Source organism: Phalangium opilio, unplaced genomic scaffold (genome assembly GCF_054372755.1).
Source record: "Phalangium opilio isolate 3A_F unplaced genomic scaffold, DU_Popi_V2 ptg000011l_1, whole genome shotgun sequence".
Lineage (NCBI taxonomy): Eukaryota > Metazoa > Arthropoda > Arachnida > Opiliones > Phalangiidae > Phalangium > Phalangium opilio.
The window spans coordinates 663,378-680,911 of NW_028324147.1; the positions used below are offsets into that span (position 1 = coordinate 663,378).

The window sequence follows — 17,534 nt, forward strand, 5'->3', positions numbered from 1 at the left end:
TAGAACGAAAATAATGATTTTTGTAACGATTCTTAAGGGCCATTCAACGCGGAGAAGTTACAGTTACGTGTGAACGAGACTCGAGGGGGAAAATGGGGGAATGACAAAATAGGCTTAGTAGTAAGTTATGACGGAAAAGGAAATTCGAAAGAATGGGAAAGTAAAAATGATTTTGTGTAGCCGGAATTTGGGTCAGTCATCTTTTGGGGCGCTGTACAGCCTGTACTTACAAATGTAAATCAACGGTACTCTGTTTTCGTCGTTTCAATTTGGCGCCTCATAATAGGCGGGAAAATGTAGTTCCGGCTTTGAACGCTAGGTACCGCCACTGCGCGGTATATTCGCGAATTTTAACGCACTGCGCAGCCCCGCCCCTGTGACGTATTACGATCGGTTGAGATTTAAATTTCGGCGGAGTGAATACCAAGGCTTAAATAAGCATGATGAGTTGATGACTGATGTATCTTTTATAGTTTATTTTTTCGTTATGGTTTTTAGTTTTTTATCAGTTAAATTAGTAGCGATGTGAGTTTTAATCAGTAAAATGCTTCGTAATTCGCGCAATGATTCGACAATGCTCAGTCGGGCTGCGGCTAATAGAAGTATACCACCACCAGCAGGAACAGCGTCGCAAGATGAAGAAAATTTAAATTTGGACAGTGTTGACGAAGCTCTGAGTGTTTTAGAAGGTTCGAAAATAGCCCCTGGTCAGCGTAAAGGACCCATTCTTGAACAGGTTGATCGAGCTATTTCTTACCTGTCACAAGCATCATCCACTCATGGACTAGTTCCCCATCACTTGAATCGTCTTATAGACCTCGTTAAATCAAAGCACAAATTCCTGAAAATAACAAGAACGATGAGGTTAGTAAAATGCCTTATTCCTTCATCGGTTGTGCCGGAAGAAGCTACTTTAAAAGTAATTTCTTGGTTGCCAAAGAGTAATGTCTCAAAATCTATCAAAGTGCAATTATTCAAATGGGTCTTGGCTGTTTATTGTTACGAAGTTGAAGCTTCCAAGGATAAAATCCAAGAAATATATGACGTAGTCTTTTGTTTTCTATTCGACGACGACGTCCGCGAATTCACCGCTCATTTATTATACGTAATAACCAGACAGGGTCACGTGACCCAAAGTAGAATACGCCAACTCTATACTTTGAACCAAAAACAAGCCAAACCATACATCGCCGGTCTTTTAAGTCTCTATCAAGTTTATTGCGCGGAAGTTGTCAGAATTTTACCCAAAGGCAAGAGAATTTTCCGTCCACCCGATGAATGGAAGAAATCTTACCAAAAAGTCCGCGAAAAAAATATAGAACTGGAAATGGGACCCTTTATGAAACATTGCTGTAAAGGAACAGTGGACGGATTTTCGTTGGCGCTGGATCGAGAAATAGACAATTACTCGGATTTCCTCGAGATAATGACGCATTCTGATTCGAAATCGAGCATAGCCCAAATCGTAGCTTCCAAAAACAGGCGTCATTTATTCACCAGCAGCGCGGGACATATTTTAAAACTTAAAATTGACAATTGGATCCAAGTAGCGGGCTACGATTTTTATTTATCCACGCACAAGATGATGTTGGGACCAAATTTTCTAGAGAATGTGGCCGAAATTTTGAAGGAACTTCCCGAGGAAAACTTCGACGCTAGAATATTCCTTCAGGATTACGTCACAACGTGGAATGGCGTTGACAATCAAGAGATTGTCTTTTCTTTAATCTCAACCATGGAAATTTACGAGTTTGATTTGGTTCACGAGTCGGTGTTGGAAAACATGGAAACGCTCTTTTTAACGGGTAACACCTCGTTCAAGCGCAAATATATCGGATGCCTTAAAGATCTGTGTCAAAATTGGATTCTGCATAAGTTGCCGCTCATCAAGAACGACGAGGAATACCAAGAGGCTGAACAGACCATTAGACGATTGCTATCTTACGTCAAAGCGCTCTGCAGTTGCGCCTTGATTTGGGAAGGTTCCTCTTCTCAAAAGCCCGGTTTAATCGCCGCCATTTTAGAATTTCATCGCGATATCTTGTTGCTGGTGATTGCGCAATTCTCGACGTTTCTCGTCAGTCCAGACGCGATATTAGTTTACGTTTCGTTGTTCTCCTTCTCGACTTTAATCGTCAACCAACTCTGTTCCTTGTTCGTCCTCTTCGAAAAAGCCATCGGCGTCTTAAAAACCAAACCCGGCTTTGACCGGAGTTTGTTGAAATGCATCAACTCGTTCATCGTTGACATTTCAAATTGTTTATGGAGAAGATTAATGTTTCAAACTGATGAAAATTCGCGTTTGTTTCGCGAAAAGTTCCTGCCCCCCGAAATTTCTCAATCTGTCAAACCGGTCAACGAAAATTTCGCTTTTTATCGACACCCGGCTTTTATTATTTACACGCGAGAATTTTTAACTCAGAAAAAACTATTTAGTTGCGATTACGAAGATGTTCAAAGAGTCATAGAACTAAGAGACGAATTTCTGCAATTTTTAGACCGACCAGAATGTCGGGGATTACTAAATTTCCTACGAACATTCGTCAACATGCATAGAAGGAAACCTTAAAATTTAAATTTTTTAAAAAAATACAAAATTGTTTTTAAATGACATTAAAAAATAAACATCATTTTATAATTTTAATAAACAGCAAAGTTTAAGAAAAAAAATTATTTTTACTTCACTCCTTTTATAAAATTTGTGATATAATTTTTAATTGTAAAAAATTCAATTTTAATGAAATAAAATTTTGACTTTAGTTTAGTTAATTTAGTTAATAATTAGTTTCATAGATGTCACTAGCGGCGTTACTCTTTTCTTCTTTTCGTAAGTTTCGTCTGCTGGAGTTTGCGGACTTTAAAGATGACCAAAAGCACGTGCGTACCGTGAGGAGCGTGGGAGTGTGTTTAAATGTTTTTAGATTTTAATAATTTAATTTAGGTAATAATTAATTAATTAAATGACGTTTTACGTGTCGTTACCGCGTGGAAAAACGCGACTGGAGAAAATGTACAAAGATTGTCAAACTCGAATTAATTTCTTGGAGTTTATTTCCAAAATTGAAATTAATGATTGGGAAAAATTTGACGTGTCTCAATTTTTAAATGAAAATAAGTCATTAAATATTGAAGCGGCGAATTGTTTAATTGATGGAACGCTAAGAGATCGTTTATCGCATTTCACATTAAGGTAAAAAATCCCTCTATTTTCATCACCTGTAATTAACTTTATAAACTAAATCTTTCTAATCTAACATTCTATGGTTAATTAGACTTTGCTGCCATCAAAGTTACTCTTTCTATAATTTTTTCTTGGCGAACGAAGTCAAATTATATCGGCTAAGATTAAGAAAACAAAGCTTAAGTGAAAAATGTTCGAGTTTAAGATCAGTTAGGAGACAAATATCGCACGTTTTATTGACGGAACCCGATTTAAATAATGATTTCTCTGAAATTTTAAATGAAGTTAAGAACTTAGCCGCTTCCTTACTAAATTATTATTCCACGAATGTACCTTTGAAATATAGCGGTAAGTCTGTGTCTTAATGGCGTCAATTTGAAATTTGATTGAGTAGTTTTAGTTGACACCAAATTTTTCATTTGTTAGTTCCCTTCTATCGCGTTTGCAAACTAGTAGAGCTAGGTAAAGTGAGTTTATCAAAAGGCCAGGCCATAATTAATGTCCCCGAAGATCTTGAGGATTTATTGGCGTCTTTATACGAAGAAATAATAAGCCAAGCCGTTTCTGTTCAAAAAGTTTCCCATTTCGCGAGAAATTTGGAAACCGACGAACGTTTTAGTCGCTTTTTGAAACAAATTTTGGTACGATTTAATTGTTTATAGTCAATTGGTTCTCCAGGCTTTAATGGCGCTAATATTAAAATAATAGGGAGAATTTAAACAACTAGAAAACGGGAGTAGAATCTCAATTGGTTCCGAGGCGAAATTAACCTTGAGGAATTTTGAGGATGCCGTTTATTCTTTTCCGCCATGTATGGCCAATTTGAATCTGGCCTTAAATAAGCATCATAGACTATCTCATAAGGGACGGGTATGTCGTAATCCTCCCATTGGTCACTTGACGCGGTTACGCCAACTACTTAAATCAATTACAGATCCAATACACCCTATTTCTAAAAGATTGCGGTCTGTCCTTGCAATCGAACGTAAAATTTTGGGGTCAACATTATTCCCAACCCTTATCGCGTCATCCTTGCGCCGGTGGCTGTTCCCACGATTGGGAACGAGACGCCAAAAGATATATCTATGGGTTGCGTCACTTATACGGGATGGAAGGCTCGAAAACGAGTTACAGCGGGCATTCGTGTCATTCCTTGCAAGATACCAGGGGTGCCGTTGAGCAAGGCGGTTGTCCCTTTGTGCATTTTGACAATGACAACTTGAAACGGTATCTATCGTCGCAACCATGTCTTAGCCAAGTAAGTTCCTCGGGCATACGGAGGCTTTCAATTTGGTCTCGTTAAAAATAGGTCATCTTGACCTTTGAGCGACTTACTTCACTCCAAGTTCATTTGAAAACGTGTTTGGGTTTTCTGGGAGTGAAGTAAGCCGCTCAAAGGCTATAGGCCTCTTCGCAACGAGCCAAATGAAAGGACTCTGAAGTTAAGGTGTCAACGGTACAGAGGTGCTGTAATCTATCTAAATTTAGGGCGATATTGAAGATATCTTATCTTCCCGAGATGAACCAATTGTCGCTTGCAAAAAATTCCTATTTTCCAACGTACCAGACGATAAGAAAATCCAAAGCTTGACTGAAATGTCCTTCAAAAAACCGAGCGAATATTTTGCAATTTCGCAAAAACTACGTAACATTTTAAGACAATTTTAATAAAGTTTTAAGTACAAAAATGTTTCTATTAATTCGGTCGTAAAGTAGGCCTAATTGGGCGTGTTGTTGAGCGGGAGAACTTAGTAGGGTGGTCCGCAAAGAACTTCGTATTCTCGGTAACAAATTTCCCTTCCGCCGTAAGCGATGTACAGGCAGTTATGGGAGGGGTGGACTTTACCGATGGTCAAACTGCCCTCGTGAATATGTCTTCCAACGTACAGGGTCTCGCCGCTACTGCAATGTCCGGCCGGGATGGCCCCGGGAGGAATGGAACCGCCGTGAGTGTGCGTCCAATTCAGATACGCGTTACTCGGATTAACTAGAACCTAGTTGAAACAAATAATAATACCAATTGAAAGGGTCATTCAGGAAGTAGACGCGGCGGGTTAATTACTTCGTAGGATCTCTTATCGTGTTCGCCACCGGCATGGGCGACGTAACAAGTATGATGGTTCGGGTGAACCTTGCCGGGTATTAGGTCTCCGTCATGATGGGCGCGTCCGACGTACAAGGTTGCCCCGTCGTCGTAACCTCCTTGAACGGCGCCGTAAGGTACCGAGCCCCCGCTAGAGTGAACCCATTGGTAGGAACCGTGACCGTGATGATGGTGTGGTCCGCCTGAGGATGGCGGGATATACGGATTAGCCGGGATATGGGGAGCTGACGGTGGAATGTACGGGTTTGAAGGGTAACCAGGATAACCGCCTCCGCCCCATTGTTGTTGAGGGTATTGACCACCTGTAAGACAGTCGCAACTTCATTCGACAGAACCGTTTCTCTCGCGTTATCGTCTATATAGTCTTTGAGTTCTTTAGTTGCCCCTAAAAATGGTTATTTCGGGGCCAACCAAAGCCCTCAAGGACTATACTAGGCTGACTGTTATTAGATTTGGTTTGGAGCTAAAATGGTTAATGACATTCGGGAATGATTTGGAAAGATGAGAACTTCAAGGTTGTTTTTTTCGGGTAGGACGAAGAAGCGGGTTCATTAAGGGTTATAATTATATACTTACCAAAACCGCCAGGAGGTCCGTAAGACATGATTACGACTTATGGAGAAGTTTTCAACACGACTACCGAACGATTTGAGAAAGAAGAAACGTTCCGCGTCCGCTCTTTCGCGTTTTGTCAGCAGATTGAAAGGGGGCGTTGTTTTTTTCCCGTCAGGTTTCCTAGAAATTTGCAATACTGATTATTAAGCTGTATTCCGATGAAAATAGGCCTATGGGACTTTAATACCAGATAAGTGAAGCGTATTTTACCCTTGGGACGGACTCTCAACAACTCGACAGCTCTTATCGTGGCTCTTATCTTCTTTACCGGCCATAAAACGATAAAATCCTTTCGAGGGAGGGTAGAGCGCCCTTTATTTCTGTTTGCTCCCCCGCCCCCCCCTGGCCAACTTACTGATTTTTATCTAAAGGCCTATTCTCGTTTAGTATCACCAAAGTAGTGGAAAATTACGGCGGAGGGATTCTGCAGAGTACGTACTAGATGGAAGCGAATCAGACGGTAGTCAGAGCGACGTTTCGAAATATAGAGCAATAACGCTTTATCACGAGCAAAGTCCATTGTTTGAATTAATAAAAACACAACGTAATCGGAACCGCTACCCTTTACAACAGATGTTGAAATGAAAGATCATTTTACAAAATTTTTAAAAATACAGGGTTTAGACCAAGACGGTCCTAGGCCGAGGGAAGGGTCAGTTGTCCATCCATATCCCAAATCTCCTTAGGCTAGCTTGGCCCACTATTCGTGCCGGTACCGGAAAGCTTCCAAGTCGCTGAAGGACTATAATTTAGCTAATTTTTTTATCTTAATCCATATTTTTCTCGAGATAAGACTCTGTGAAGGGATTAGGAACTAAATAATGTTGATAGTTGAAAATAAGTAATTACGTCGAATACGTCTTCCTTGGTAAATCAATTAATTACCGTGGAAGCCGTATTATGACAAAACATCGCCTTATAAATAATTCATGGCAAAATTATTATCGGTGATTCCATTTACCTCGTACCAAGGTTTTTAGATAAAGAAAGAGATTGGCCAGTTTGACAGTCCTTGTAAACCTAAGAGAAATAACGGACATAAACGAGGGTTACCAAGCTGAATCTGTACACCCGAAGCTTGGCCTGCTGGTCGAAAAGAAAATTGCTCTTCAATACCTGTACCCTTCCGTTTCGACGTATTAATAAATAAATAAATTTGCTTGGATTGTTTTTGACCCCCAAAGAGAAGATATCTAATTGCGTCTCGGCCGCTGGCTCTCTTTGGGGAAAACAGCCAAGTACTTACTTATCATTGTGGTGTAGCTTTGACCCTAAAGGATATTTTAAAGTATATTCGCCAATTCTTTCTTCCTCGTTATTTTAAAGTAAGATGGTTTTATTATTTTAAAATATTACCCGCAGTGATATATTCAATTTTCAAAATGAAAGTGAAATACTTATAAATGGAGAGAAAACTTCCTCTTAAATTGGTTTATGAAATTTTATCTCGGGGGTTTCTTCACCTCCGCGACGCAAAATATTTTACCTTTTACAGGGTGGAACGTATCAGTACAATGTCGCTGTCCAACTCCGACACAGCGATCGTTTTGAGACGTTCCCCTCTGTATGTACAAACCTCTTTGGTATGTATAAGTTGTTAGCTTGATCCAATCAGAGAGCGTGAGCTTAAAAGTAATTTGTTTTTGAAATTTTCAAATGACAGTAATTTGATTTTTTTTTTATTTCTTTTAATGTCTCTATGTCGAACGTCTACCGAGTTTCGCACTGCGTTGAATTCGTTTTAAGAATTCCATTGTAATTCTTTAAACAAAGAAAATATTTCGGAGGCAAATGATATTATAAGAAAAATAAAATCCTTGCCCATAAGTGTATAATTATATAGCTATTATTATTGTTATTATTAGTAGGGAAAATTTCCGGTTGCCTCAAACGAGATAATTATATTCGAAAGATTATAGGAATATTTTTCCCCTAAATTTAAATATTTATTCTTTGAATTAATTAAAGTTGATATATTCAAATATCAAAATAATATATTTTATCCGTACTTATATAAAAATGTACCGTACATGGCACCTTTTATCACGTCTAGTTTAACGGTGTCAAAGGCCATATTGCCGCGCTGTCACGATAATTTACAATCAATTAGCGTGGAAATATTTACCGAAGCCCCCGAGTATAATATAGTTTTATTTTCTACTTCTATACGTCAAGTTGGCATTGAAATAATGCTCTACAAAGATAGCTAGACGTACAGGTAAAAGAAGAACGTAATAAATGTAATTAGTATACACGTGTTCAGTCCTTCTACTCCCGCATTGTTTTGAAGTAAATGTACTTGTTTTCGCGCGTGTACTGCTCTGTACAACAAACAAAACCTTGCCGCGAGTACAAGTCAAGAAACGAAAAACGATGCGTAATGTTTAACCCGACATAGAAGTTGAAGCTGCTGCTGCTCAGCACTTACCGCGTCTTTGTGGTAAATTAAACACCTTTGTTTATCCCCTTGTTTGTTGTCTCCCAAATAACAACCCCCCCCCACCTCTTCCTTCCCTTTAAAGGGAATATCACCCTTTCCTAGCAAACAGTAAATTGCCGTCGTAACTATCTCCAACCTAATTTTCCGAATGGTTTTATACATAGTTTACAGGCGTGGAGGATTCCTACCACTAACACAAGGAGACCAAGCGACTTAGAGTGTAAAATCGTCTGCTATTTTACACTCTAAGTTGCCAGGTCTCCTTGTGCAAATGGTATGAATCCTCCACGCCTGTAAACTATGTATTTGTATTCCATTTTAAGCGGCGCTTAGAATTTCCGTAATTTTATATTCCCTTTACTTCAACCTGTTGGTGCACGGCTGTATGTATTATAGCGTATCGTATCGTCCTAGATGTAGCGGTGTCTGATTCCGAAACTAATGGCAATTCGTCATATTCCGGCATAGAATTTAGCTCGATCAAAGGGAAAGTTTCGCCAGTTAATCCGTCAACATTCAATCCATGCATGGGGCTGATTCGATCTTAAACAAACTTATATCCTTCAGTTGGGTTCGCGAGCTCCCACACTTCGCGTTGCTTTCAAGGCAGTCCCAGCTAGTATTTACGATTTTTCAAATAATTAGTAGCTCGCTCGCATTCAATTGGTTTCGAGATAAAAAAAAAACCGGTTACCATTTTTTTCCCCAAAAATACTTAATTATATATGGATTATTGTTTTATTAATGGATAAATTAGAAAAGTGAATTTCGCCGTCACCTCGCTTTCGTCGTTGAGCTGGTACAGGTACCGTGTGTTCCGGCTTGTTTGCAGTTGGCGTGATTTGTGTGGTAAAACGCGGCTATTAACAATACAGAGTAGTCAGTAGCAGGCATCGCTACGGTTCGGTCCGGGTCGGGGAATTTTCGTCGCTGTTGGAATTTTGGATTTTGGGTTTTCTTTTTTTGAACAAAAGCTGCTATATCTGTCAGAAGAACCAGCGATTATTTCGAGCATTTCCCCTCCTCCAACTTTAAAATTTCCCCTCGTGTCGTCACTCTGCTCTTGGTGTGTCGGTTTGCACTTAACGGGCGCTCGCATTTTCGGTTTCGTTCGGGCGGATAGGTCACGCGGTCAATCGCGTTGCTTCGTTTTGTCGTTGTTTATTTCTTGGTTATCAACGCGCGTAAATAAGTTAATTAAGTTTAAAGTTATGTACACTTTGATTTACAAGAGTTTCTACGACGGACCCAAGAAAAGGTTACTGACATACTTCAAAGGTGTTAATTGGATGAAATGGTTTTACAAAATATTTTTCTTCATTTTGAGAAAGGCAAGTTATTCATTTATTTATTTTCCTAATAATGAGGGGATAACCACTCTTTATTTGTTGCCTGGGGTCGAGGCTCGGGGGTCCTCAAATTTTACTTTTGATTACGGAAGTTACGAATATCCCCTCGAGAACACCTGGAATATCCGGGGGCCACGGTGTATATTTTTAAATTATATATTTGAAATATCTATGTATATGTTTTGGTTTTAACGGTACGTTGACCCATATTTTAGGCGTTATTTTCGCAAAATGAAATTAGGCCCTCGTAGGCCTCCGTTAGTTACTTTTAAGTCTAGCGATAAAAATGGCTAGGTAGTCGCGCTCCAGCCAATGATAGCTTTTTGGTATATCAAGGAATGTCCTTCAAAATGTCGATGAATTACCTGAAAATAAAAAGCGAGGTCGAACGAAGTGGAGAGGTTAACCGCGTGGTCCAAGGGAAAGATAAAGTAGACGAGGAAACCGAGGGGCCGGTCACTCAGTGTAATCGGTGTACACGCGGCTATACCTTTGACTATACTAAATTGATTACGCGAAATCTTTAAAAAATAAACTTTGACAGTGATTAGCCCCTCGGAGGAAACTTAAAGAAATTGATAAAAACCAGTCCCTCTCGCTATCTAGGACGTTTTAAAAATCGAAATCGTGTTTTCCACTTTCCGAAGTATTTATTCTTAGAAGCTCGACCGAATTATTGATGTTTGTTTCTCCTTCGAGAATTGTAATCAAATTTGAGAAATTTTATTTCTTATTTATCCCCCGATAAATTTTATACCACTACCGTGAATTTAATCATTTCTCCAAATAATATTAAACAGTAAACCACCCCCTCCCCTTGAAAGAACTTTTAGAGACACTCGAGTCTCGATAGGCCTGGCAGTGCTGCTAAAATCTTCTGGAAAAGTCCAGCTGATGTTGTCAGAAGGGCCTTCTTTGAGAGACTTGTCATGTTTACTTTAAATCTTGGGAAAACCGTTTGTTGAAAAGGGGCTTGGCAGTCCTACGTCACTGGACAACCTTTGACCCTAGCTATAGAAAAGATACCAAGAAAGTGGGCGGGGTTGGAAAAGAGCGTGAAGTAGCTTCTACTTTGGTAAAGATAAAGTGTACCAGAATAGCGACAGGGGGTCCAGCTATGCCCAAAATTGCCAAGCCCCCATTGTATAAATAAAACGTAGCTGTCACGGACGGTTTTCTATTATCTAGGGAATGTCTCAAAGGCATATCTCTCCTACCCACGGTGGTCCGGGTTGCCCTTCTCTTTCAAAATTCTTGTAATGGTCATTTCAAGATGACAACGTACCCAGGGGCCAGGACTACTTTAGAAACGATAGATTTTTATCGTTTCTTTGGAAAAAAAATGTGACAAAGAGGTGTAAGTCGGTCCTACATACCTACTAGCCCACTATACAAGTACACGTGTTATTTAAGAGGAAAATAAGGGTTATTTCGACAGAAAGAAAACCACACTTTAAAATTAAAACCACCAAATTTATGGTGCAATTTGAAATTTATAAATTACCAGAACGTGTTAAGGATATACGTTAAGAACGTTGAAGCGTAACATTGGCCCGATTATCTTGACCAAAATCTTTATTATTGTTATAAACTTTCGCTTCTTTGGCAAACAAAACTCGCGCTCGACGCCGGTGGTTTTTTCCGAAAGCAATTTTGAATTAACCGCGTTTAAAACCACAATCTCAGTCAAATATAATAATAATAGTGGTGGAACTAATTGAGTTTTGAGCGCCATTGAAGGATAGCGTACCTTCGTTCTCCCCCTATTTTAGTCTAAGGTTACGTTGATACTGAATCTCTCGCCAACTGAGTAAGTAGCCTTTGATGAAAAATTCAAAAGGGAATTTTAAATTTGAGAAAAGGACCTTGTAAAGTTTTTTTTTTTTTCATTAATTTAAAAAAGAAAAATCACTTTATCGAGTCACGGTCTTTTCAAGTATTTTCAATGACTTAATCAAGGCTCCATTAAGATGAATAACTCATCAATATTTATATTTCGCCTTTATATTTATTTATTATTATTATAAATCTTATTCGAAGGCCCGTGTTACGTTACGCTTGCAGAGAAGTGGCCGATCCCTCTGTTAACGTTTAATTTTGTTTTAAAAAGAATATTTTAATACTTAAAGAGTTCTATGCAAATTTATTTCCCTCATCGTTTTCGCAACCATTTAGGATTTTGTTTAAAAGACTCATTTAGAGTTTAATAGATATTATTTGTCATCAGACTTTAATAAGTGAAGGTTTAAGTTGAAATTTAACCCGTGCCAAATCGAAATTGTACAAGTTTTAACTGCTTTTTGAAGTATTTAAATTTTAAAGTGTATATTTATTTATTTGCCCTTTGGCGGAGTGACAGGGGAGCTAGGGAGTGTCAAGTTGTCAACCTCTTTGGGCGGCTTCAATAACAACGAAAACAAGTCTATTTTTCGGCGTGAATTACCGAGCCACTTCGAAAACATTATTAGTTTGATTACACGAACCATTAAATCAAATGAGGAAGGGGAAACTTTTAAAAACAAATTTTTTAATTTGTTATGGAATTGCGTCAACTTGATAATCGCTTTCACGGTCAGTCTGGGTTTTAATTTTACTACCAAAGACCGTTGTCGCAACTACATTATTATATATTGAGTGGCTTGGTAAACTAAAACTGGTTCTTGTTTCCGTTGTTCACGCCGGTTAATTATAGCGTGAGTCAGCGAGCCAAGCCTCCCAAAGACTAACTCTTTTCTTCTTCATAAGATAAGATAAGAAAGATTGGGGGACAACAGTCCAACCAACCAATGATTTACAGCCGCCATAAATTCTTTCTCGACCATAAATTGTTCAAAATGAATTCGTTATTAAATTATAAATATTTTTGGTGTCTGAACCAGTTGTAAAAACACAATAAAACAACCTATTTAATATACCGGTTATCTTATAATAATGCGAGTCACGTGTCGGAAGTAAATTTTTGGAAAACGCGGTCATTTCTTGGTATATTTCCAGCCCTATTTCCGTATTTCGTTCCCTCCCTCCCTCCATCGATAAGGGATCGCGTCAAAGATTCCGGCTGTGTTGTTTTAATTTTAGTTCGTCGTAAAACTCGTAATCGAATTCGCGTACGGCATTCGGAGGAAGGCTGGTTGGGAGCAGACAGACGGGGAAAACTAGACCGCGCCAATTCTCTGGATCTTGCCTTTCGAAATTAGCATTAATTAGCAATTAATATCGCGTTGTAATTTAATTCAGTTACCCGTAGTTGTTAGATAATTCGCAACGATGCAACAATCCGTAAGTTTATTAATTACAAAAGGATCGTGGTGGTTCGTAAATTGCGCTTAGCTTTTAGGCCTAGGCCGTCAAGGGGAGGAAAGAGGGGGATGCTATTGGGTAATAACACTAGTCTCTATCACGTGGTTTTGTTTTTAATGTAAATTAAGTTGTACGTAACTTACGTACGTTATTATTATTGTTTATTCATTTAAAAAAAAATTGCCGGTGTTTAAAATAAATTTATTGTTTAAAAAAATTATACTTATTTTGACAATTATGCCATCAGGAAAATACCAGATGGGTATTGTGGTAAGTTAATTGTCAACAATGATTGAATGTCAATACCCACCACAGGGGTTAGCACTTAACGTTATCTCGCTATAGAATCTAAAGAGCGGCTGTTTCTCTATTATTTGCACCATTCCGAAAATGTTTGTTACGACTCTTCTTCACGCATGCATGTCACTTGTATTGTACAGTCAGCGCATTTGAAAGGGCTACTGTCACGCTTGCTAGCGGGTTGACGTGTTGTTAGTTATTGCGGAAAATGACCCTAAAGAAAATATAAAATATCCGTACGTTATTTACTAAATAGCTAGCGACTGGTAAGAGAACAGCCTTGACTGAACGTCAGATGTTTTATCACGGAAAACCGGGGGAAACATTTTGTCACGATGAAAAACTTCCGAGTTTACCAGTGGCACCCCTCGAGGAATCGCTACAAATGTACTTGGATTCCGTCAAACCATTGGTTAGCCCGGAAGAATACGCCATCACTGAAGAGATCGTCACCAATTTCAAGGATGGAATTGGAAAAGAACTTTATGAAAAACTCTTGGAGAAAGCGGAAAACTCCAAAAATTGGGTAATTAATCTTCTCAATTAGGTTGCGGGTGTGTGGTTTAATTAACACATCGATGACGGCTAAATTTTATTGGGGGCGGGGATTCAACAGCTTGAAAAATGGTGGGAAGATAACGCGTATTTGACTATTCGTTTCCCGTTGATTCCTTACTTAAATATGTCTGGTTGTACACCCATCGAAACGTTCAATGTCCCTAACCGCGAAAATTGGTTGGATCGAGCCGCTCTTCATATTCATTGCCAAATGCAATTTTGGAAATTGATTAGACAGTGAGTTTCAGTACCCCTTTATCTCTCTCCCCTCTTTTTTTAAAGGGAATATAAAGTATACCCGCGGATTAGCTAATAATTTAAGCTCTTAATTTTACAAATAAATTAGAGAGAAATTGCGGCCTTTTGTAAATCGGGGTACACCATGGAGTATGAATCAATTTCGCAATCTTTTCAACACGACGCGAATTCCGGAGGAAACTAAGGATCAGTTGACGACTTATTTTAAAACTGGTATAAACTAGATTTTATACAAAAAATGTATTTTTTTAATTGATTCACGAAGGTTTTTAATTCGGTGTTGCGATGGTTTAGAGTCCGAAGGTCCCGCGGGTCCCCGTCACGTTATCGTTTTTTGTCAAGGACATATATTTGCCTTTAACCCCATCGACGAGAACGAGGAACCATTAACCGTTCCCGAAATTCAATGGAATCTTCAAAGTATCTACGATTGGTGTCAGAATTCCAACGTTGAAGGTCCGTACGTCGCTTCCATGACCGCCTCTGATAGGACAACTTGGGCAAAGGTTAGTTACACCCACCGTCTTCTTATCATTTCGTTTCTTTTCGCTTAAAACAGATCTTACTATCTTATCATAGTTTTCCCAGGGGGTTTTCGCGGTGGTTAAAGGTTAACAAACGGATTTTTAACTTAAATTGGGGTTCAACCCTCTTGAAAGTACTTAAGTTAAATGGAAATATTTAATTTATTCTATAGAATCGAAAAACTTTAATGGAATTACATCCAACCAATAGATATTGTTTGGAAAAGATAGATACCGCGTTGGAGGTCATAGTCCTCGATAATCAAGAACCTAGCAGTAACGACGAAGTATTTATCATCTCTGTCAAATTCTTTAAGGGAGTGCCTGACATTTTGTGTTTTTCATAATTTCTTATCTCGCTCTGATTAGTTTCAAAAGTTCACTCTTTGCGGCGAGAAACTCGATCGTTGGGCCGATAAGTCTCTAACGACGATCGTATTTAGGAATGGTTTAATCTCGGGTAGCTCGGACCACGCCCCTTACGACGGCATGGTCAGCATGACTCTTAGTCATTATTTGCAAGTGTCCTTTCGAGCTCACGGAGGAACGTGGTCGGGGACTCAAAAAATAAGACCGCTTCCCAAACCCCAAAAACTCGATTTTCACTTGGATGAAAATCTAGAGAATGAAATACAAACTGCGAAAGACGGATACCGTAACTTGGTACCGCATTCTTAATTACGCTGCTTTTAATTCCTATTAGCCTTAATTAACAAAATTAATCTTCTCATAGTGCCTAAACCTACAAACCAAATACAGTCTATTTGAAACGGTAAATAAAGTGATTTACGCGGCGCCGCATTGAACAAAATGAATTCAAATTAACTCATATTTTAATTAGTACGGTAAATCATTCATCAAGCCTTATAATATTCGTCCAGAAGCCTTTGTTCAACTCTCGTTGCAATTGGGATATTACCGCGCTCACGGTAAACCATCTCCCACCTACATGACCGCCTCCACCCGCCAGTTTTACCACGGTCGAACCGAAACTTGCAGAACGTGCACTTATGAATGTTTGGAATGGGTCAAATCCATGGATGACCCCGATTTCACGGTATTTAAAATTAATCCCCGCGTCTACTCTTGACATCGCGGCCATTAATCATGGCCTCTCCTTTGGTCTTTCAGGTGACGGAACGGGTTAAATTAATGTATAAGGCGGTTGATAAATTTAACTCTCTATTAACAACGTGCATGAAGGGCAAAGGTTGCGATCGTTTACTGCTCGGACTTTATATGATCGCCGCTGAAGAGGGAATGCCAGTACCCGAAATATATCAGGATCCATCCTACACTAAAAGGTACGTCACTGTCCCCGTGTAGACATTAACTAGGGGGGTGTTTTTAACTTAACCTTTGACCTTTTCGGAAAATGATTAGCGGAGGCGGTGGAAATTATATTTTATCAACGAGTTGCACTGGATACACGAATTTGGGTGGTTCAGTGGCGCCAATGTGCGAACCAGGATACGGAGTCTTTTATTCCATTGAAAATAATAGGTACTGTACTTCCGAACTTACCGTTTTTTTTTTCTCTTTCAAATAGTTCTTTAGTGGCTTGGAAACCTAATATTTGTTTTCCCCGTCTCATTTCTATAAAGAATTGGTTTCCAAATGACGGCTTATAACAGTTGCGAGGAGACTGACGTGTATAAACTGTATAGGCACATGGAGTCCAGTCTTGTAGACATGCAAAATGCCTTAATGGCCTCCAAATTGTGATACGCGACCTATCAACCCTTTTGGATATTTCAACTCCTACCTTAAAAAAAACAAATAATTCTCTTTGTCCTGAGAAAGAAAAATGACGTTTAATTTTTTTTGTTTTCGTATTTTCCGAAATTTTTTCCTATTTTTTGTTTCCTTTTTAATTAATTGTTTTTAATTTTAAAACGGACCACCAATTAATGAATGCGCATTTTAATAAGAAATCCAACGAAAGATGCTCAAAAACAAGTACCTGCCCCACTTTTCCGCGCCGCTTTAGAGTTTGTTTTTACACTCGGGGGATAATTATTTTAATTCAAAACGGACCGACGCTTTTTGTTTTAACATTACGGTACTTTAAATTTATTCCGGCTAAATTTTACCAACAGATTTTTTTAAGTTTAGGTTTTTCTTTTAATCAAGGAGATATTTTTATTCGTTTCTCGCATTTAATTACTGTTTGTTTTAATTTAGCTTAAAGATAATTTAGGGAAACTGTATATATATAATTATAATAATTAAGGACCAATTTTTATATCTGAGGAATTAAGAGTTTGGCGGGAACCAAACGTTGATTGGTAGGTGTCGCCCTAATCGTTTCGTCGATTTTAGTACTAGATTAGTTTAATTAATTAATTTCAAATTAAGGGATGGCGTGACGCGTTAATACTACGGGTTATTACGTATAATTCGCGTTAGGTTTATGATGGAAAAAACAACGGGTTTTCCAATAAAAGTATTAAAGTCAGCCTAATAAGAAAAATCTACCAACGTGTCACTCTCCCTTTATTTAATAATTAATTATCGTTTAAATGAATAAATAAATACCAAAGCTGCGATAATTAATTTAAAGTTTTATTACGCAACTTGACACTCAATGCAACAACTCAAAAGTAATTATAAATGCAATTTTGTATAGAATTATAAATAATATACATATTTTCAAGCTTAATTTATAGCTCTGATGAAATTTGGCCTATTTTCTAAATACAGGGAATTAAATTTAAATAAATATTTAAAAGAAATCAAGAACCACGTGTGCTGTGATACCAAAATTAATTAGAATCTGTGCCTACGAAAGGAAACTAGAGAGAGAGAGACAGCTATCGTAGGAACAGTTGTTTTTGATTACCGTATATAATTGTTCCGAGTTTTTAACTGGTGTATTATAAAAATAAATCAACAAACTCAACAG

General features: G+C 38.4%; 4 protein-coding genes across 7 annotated transcripts; 3 read left to right on the top strand and 1 right to left on the bottom strand.

The window, feature by feature from the left end:
- Window positions 1-544: 544 nt before the first annotated feature.
- LOC149709674 (centromere protein I-like) lies at window positions 545-2,569 on the top strand. The gene has a single exon (XM_089860738.1). The coding sequence runs from the start codon at window positions 545-547 to the stop codon at window positions 2,567-2,569; it is 2,025 nt and encodes a 674-aa protein (XP_089716864.1).
- Window positions 2,570-2,840: 271 nt separating this feature from the next.
- LOC149709675 (DNA primase large subunit-like) lies at window positions 2,841-4,869 on the top strand. Its single transcript, XM_089857026.1, has 6 exons — window positions 2,841-3,190; window positions 3,273-3,529; window positions 3,608-3,822; window positions 3,890-4,051; window positions 4,116-4,439; window positions 4,670-4,869. Exons 1-6 carry the CDS (start codon window positions 2,961-2,963, stop codon window positions 4,847-4,849), a joined length of 1,368 nt encoding a protein of 455 aa, XP_089713152.1. The 5' UTR covers window positions 2,841-2,960; the 3' UTR covers window positions 4,850-4,869.
- Window positions 4,828-6,020, bottom strand: LOC149709676 (pfs47 receptor). 2 transcript variants are annotated; one of them, XM_089857168.1, is made up of 3 exons: window positions 5,862-6,020; window positions 5,244-5,587; window positions 4,828-5,175 (listed from the first exon to the last, which is right to left on the bottom strand). In XM_089857168.1, the coding sequence occupies exons 1-3, from the start codon at window positions 5,887-5,889 to the stop codon at window positions 4,930-4,932; spliced, it is 618 nt and encodes a 205-aa protein (XP_089713294.1). In that variant the 5' UTR covers window positions 5,890-6,020; the 3' UTR covers window positions 4,828-4,929. The 2 variants fall into 2 exon arrangements, with proteins under 2 accessions (XP_089713294.1, XP_089713301.1); XM_089857175.1 differs by having other exon boundaries at window positions 5,244-5,467; window positions 5,862-6,013.
- A 1,179-nt stretch (window positions 6,021-7,199) lies between these two features.
- Window positions 7,200-17,291, top strand: CROT (Carnitine O-octanoyltransferase). Of its 3 annotated transcripts, XM_089856956.1 has the most exons (13): window positions 7,200-7,225; window positions 13,237-13,259; window positions 13,546-13,815; window positions 13,906-14,084; window positions 14,194-14,318; window positions 14,400-14,611; window positions 14,803-14,916; window positions 14,999-15,292; window positions 15,363-15,401; window positions 15,471-15,686; window positions 15,761-15,933; window positions 16,013-16,132; window positions 16,234-17,291. In XM_089856956.1, exons 2-13 carry the CDS (start codon window positions 13,248-13,250, stop codon window positions 16,352-16,354), a joined length of 1,875 nt encoding a protein of 624 aa, XP_089713082.1. In that variant the 5' UTR covers window positions 7,200-7,225; window positions 13,237-13,247; the 3' UTR covers window positions 16,355-17,291. The 3 variants fall into 3 exon arrangements, with proteins under 3 accessions (XP_089713082.1, XP_089713074.1, XP_089713064.1); XM_089856948.1 differs by lacking the exons at window positions 7,200-7,225; window positions 13,237-13,259 and adding an exon at window positions 12,515-12,968; XM_089856938.1 differs by lacking the exon at window positions 7,200-7,225 and having other exon boundaries at window positions 13,233-13,259.
- Window positions 17,292-17,534: the final 243 nt, after the last annotated feature.

Excerpts from the sequence above, each read along its gene's own strand:
- LOC149709675 (XM_089857026.1), top strand. The coding sequence starts at position 2,961 with ATGACGTTTTACGTGTCGTTACCGCGTGGAAAAACGCGACTGGAGAAA. Across the intron at positions 3,191-3,272 it reads TTATCGCATTTCACATTAAG|ACTTTGCTGCCATCAAAGTT; the intron begins GTAAAAAATCCC and ends ATGGTTAATTAG. Across the intron at positions 4,440-4,669 it reads CGCAACCATGTCTTAGCCAA|GGCGATATTGAAGATATCTT; the intron begins GTAAGTTCCTCG and ends ATCTAAATTTAG.
- LOC149709674 (XM_089860738.1), top strand. The coding sequence starts at position 545 with ATGCTTCGTAATTCGCGCAATGATTCGACAATGCTCAGTCGGGCTGCG.
- LOC149709676 (XM_089857168.1), bottom strand. The coding sequence starts at position 5,889 with ATGTCTTACGGACCTCCTGGCGGTTTTG. Across the intron at positions 5,588-5,861 it reads CGGACCTCCTGGCGGTTTTG|GTGGTCAATACCCTCAACAA; the intron begins GTAAGTATATAA and ends ACTGTCTTACAG. Across the intron at positions 5,176-5,243 it reads ACGATAAGAGATCCTACGAA|GTTCTAGTTAATCCGAGTAA; the intron begins GTAATTAACCCG and ends TGTTTCAACTAG.
- CROT (XM_089856956.1), top strand. Across the intron at positions 14,085-14,193 it reads TTTTGGAAATTGATTAGACA|AGAGAAATTGCGGCCTTTTG; the intron begins GTGAGTTTCAGT and ends CAAATAAATTAG. Across the intron at positions 15,687-15,760 it reads TGGATGACCCCGATTTCACG|GTGACGGAACGGGTTAAATT; the intron begins GTATTTAAAATT and ends TTGGTCTTTCAG.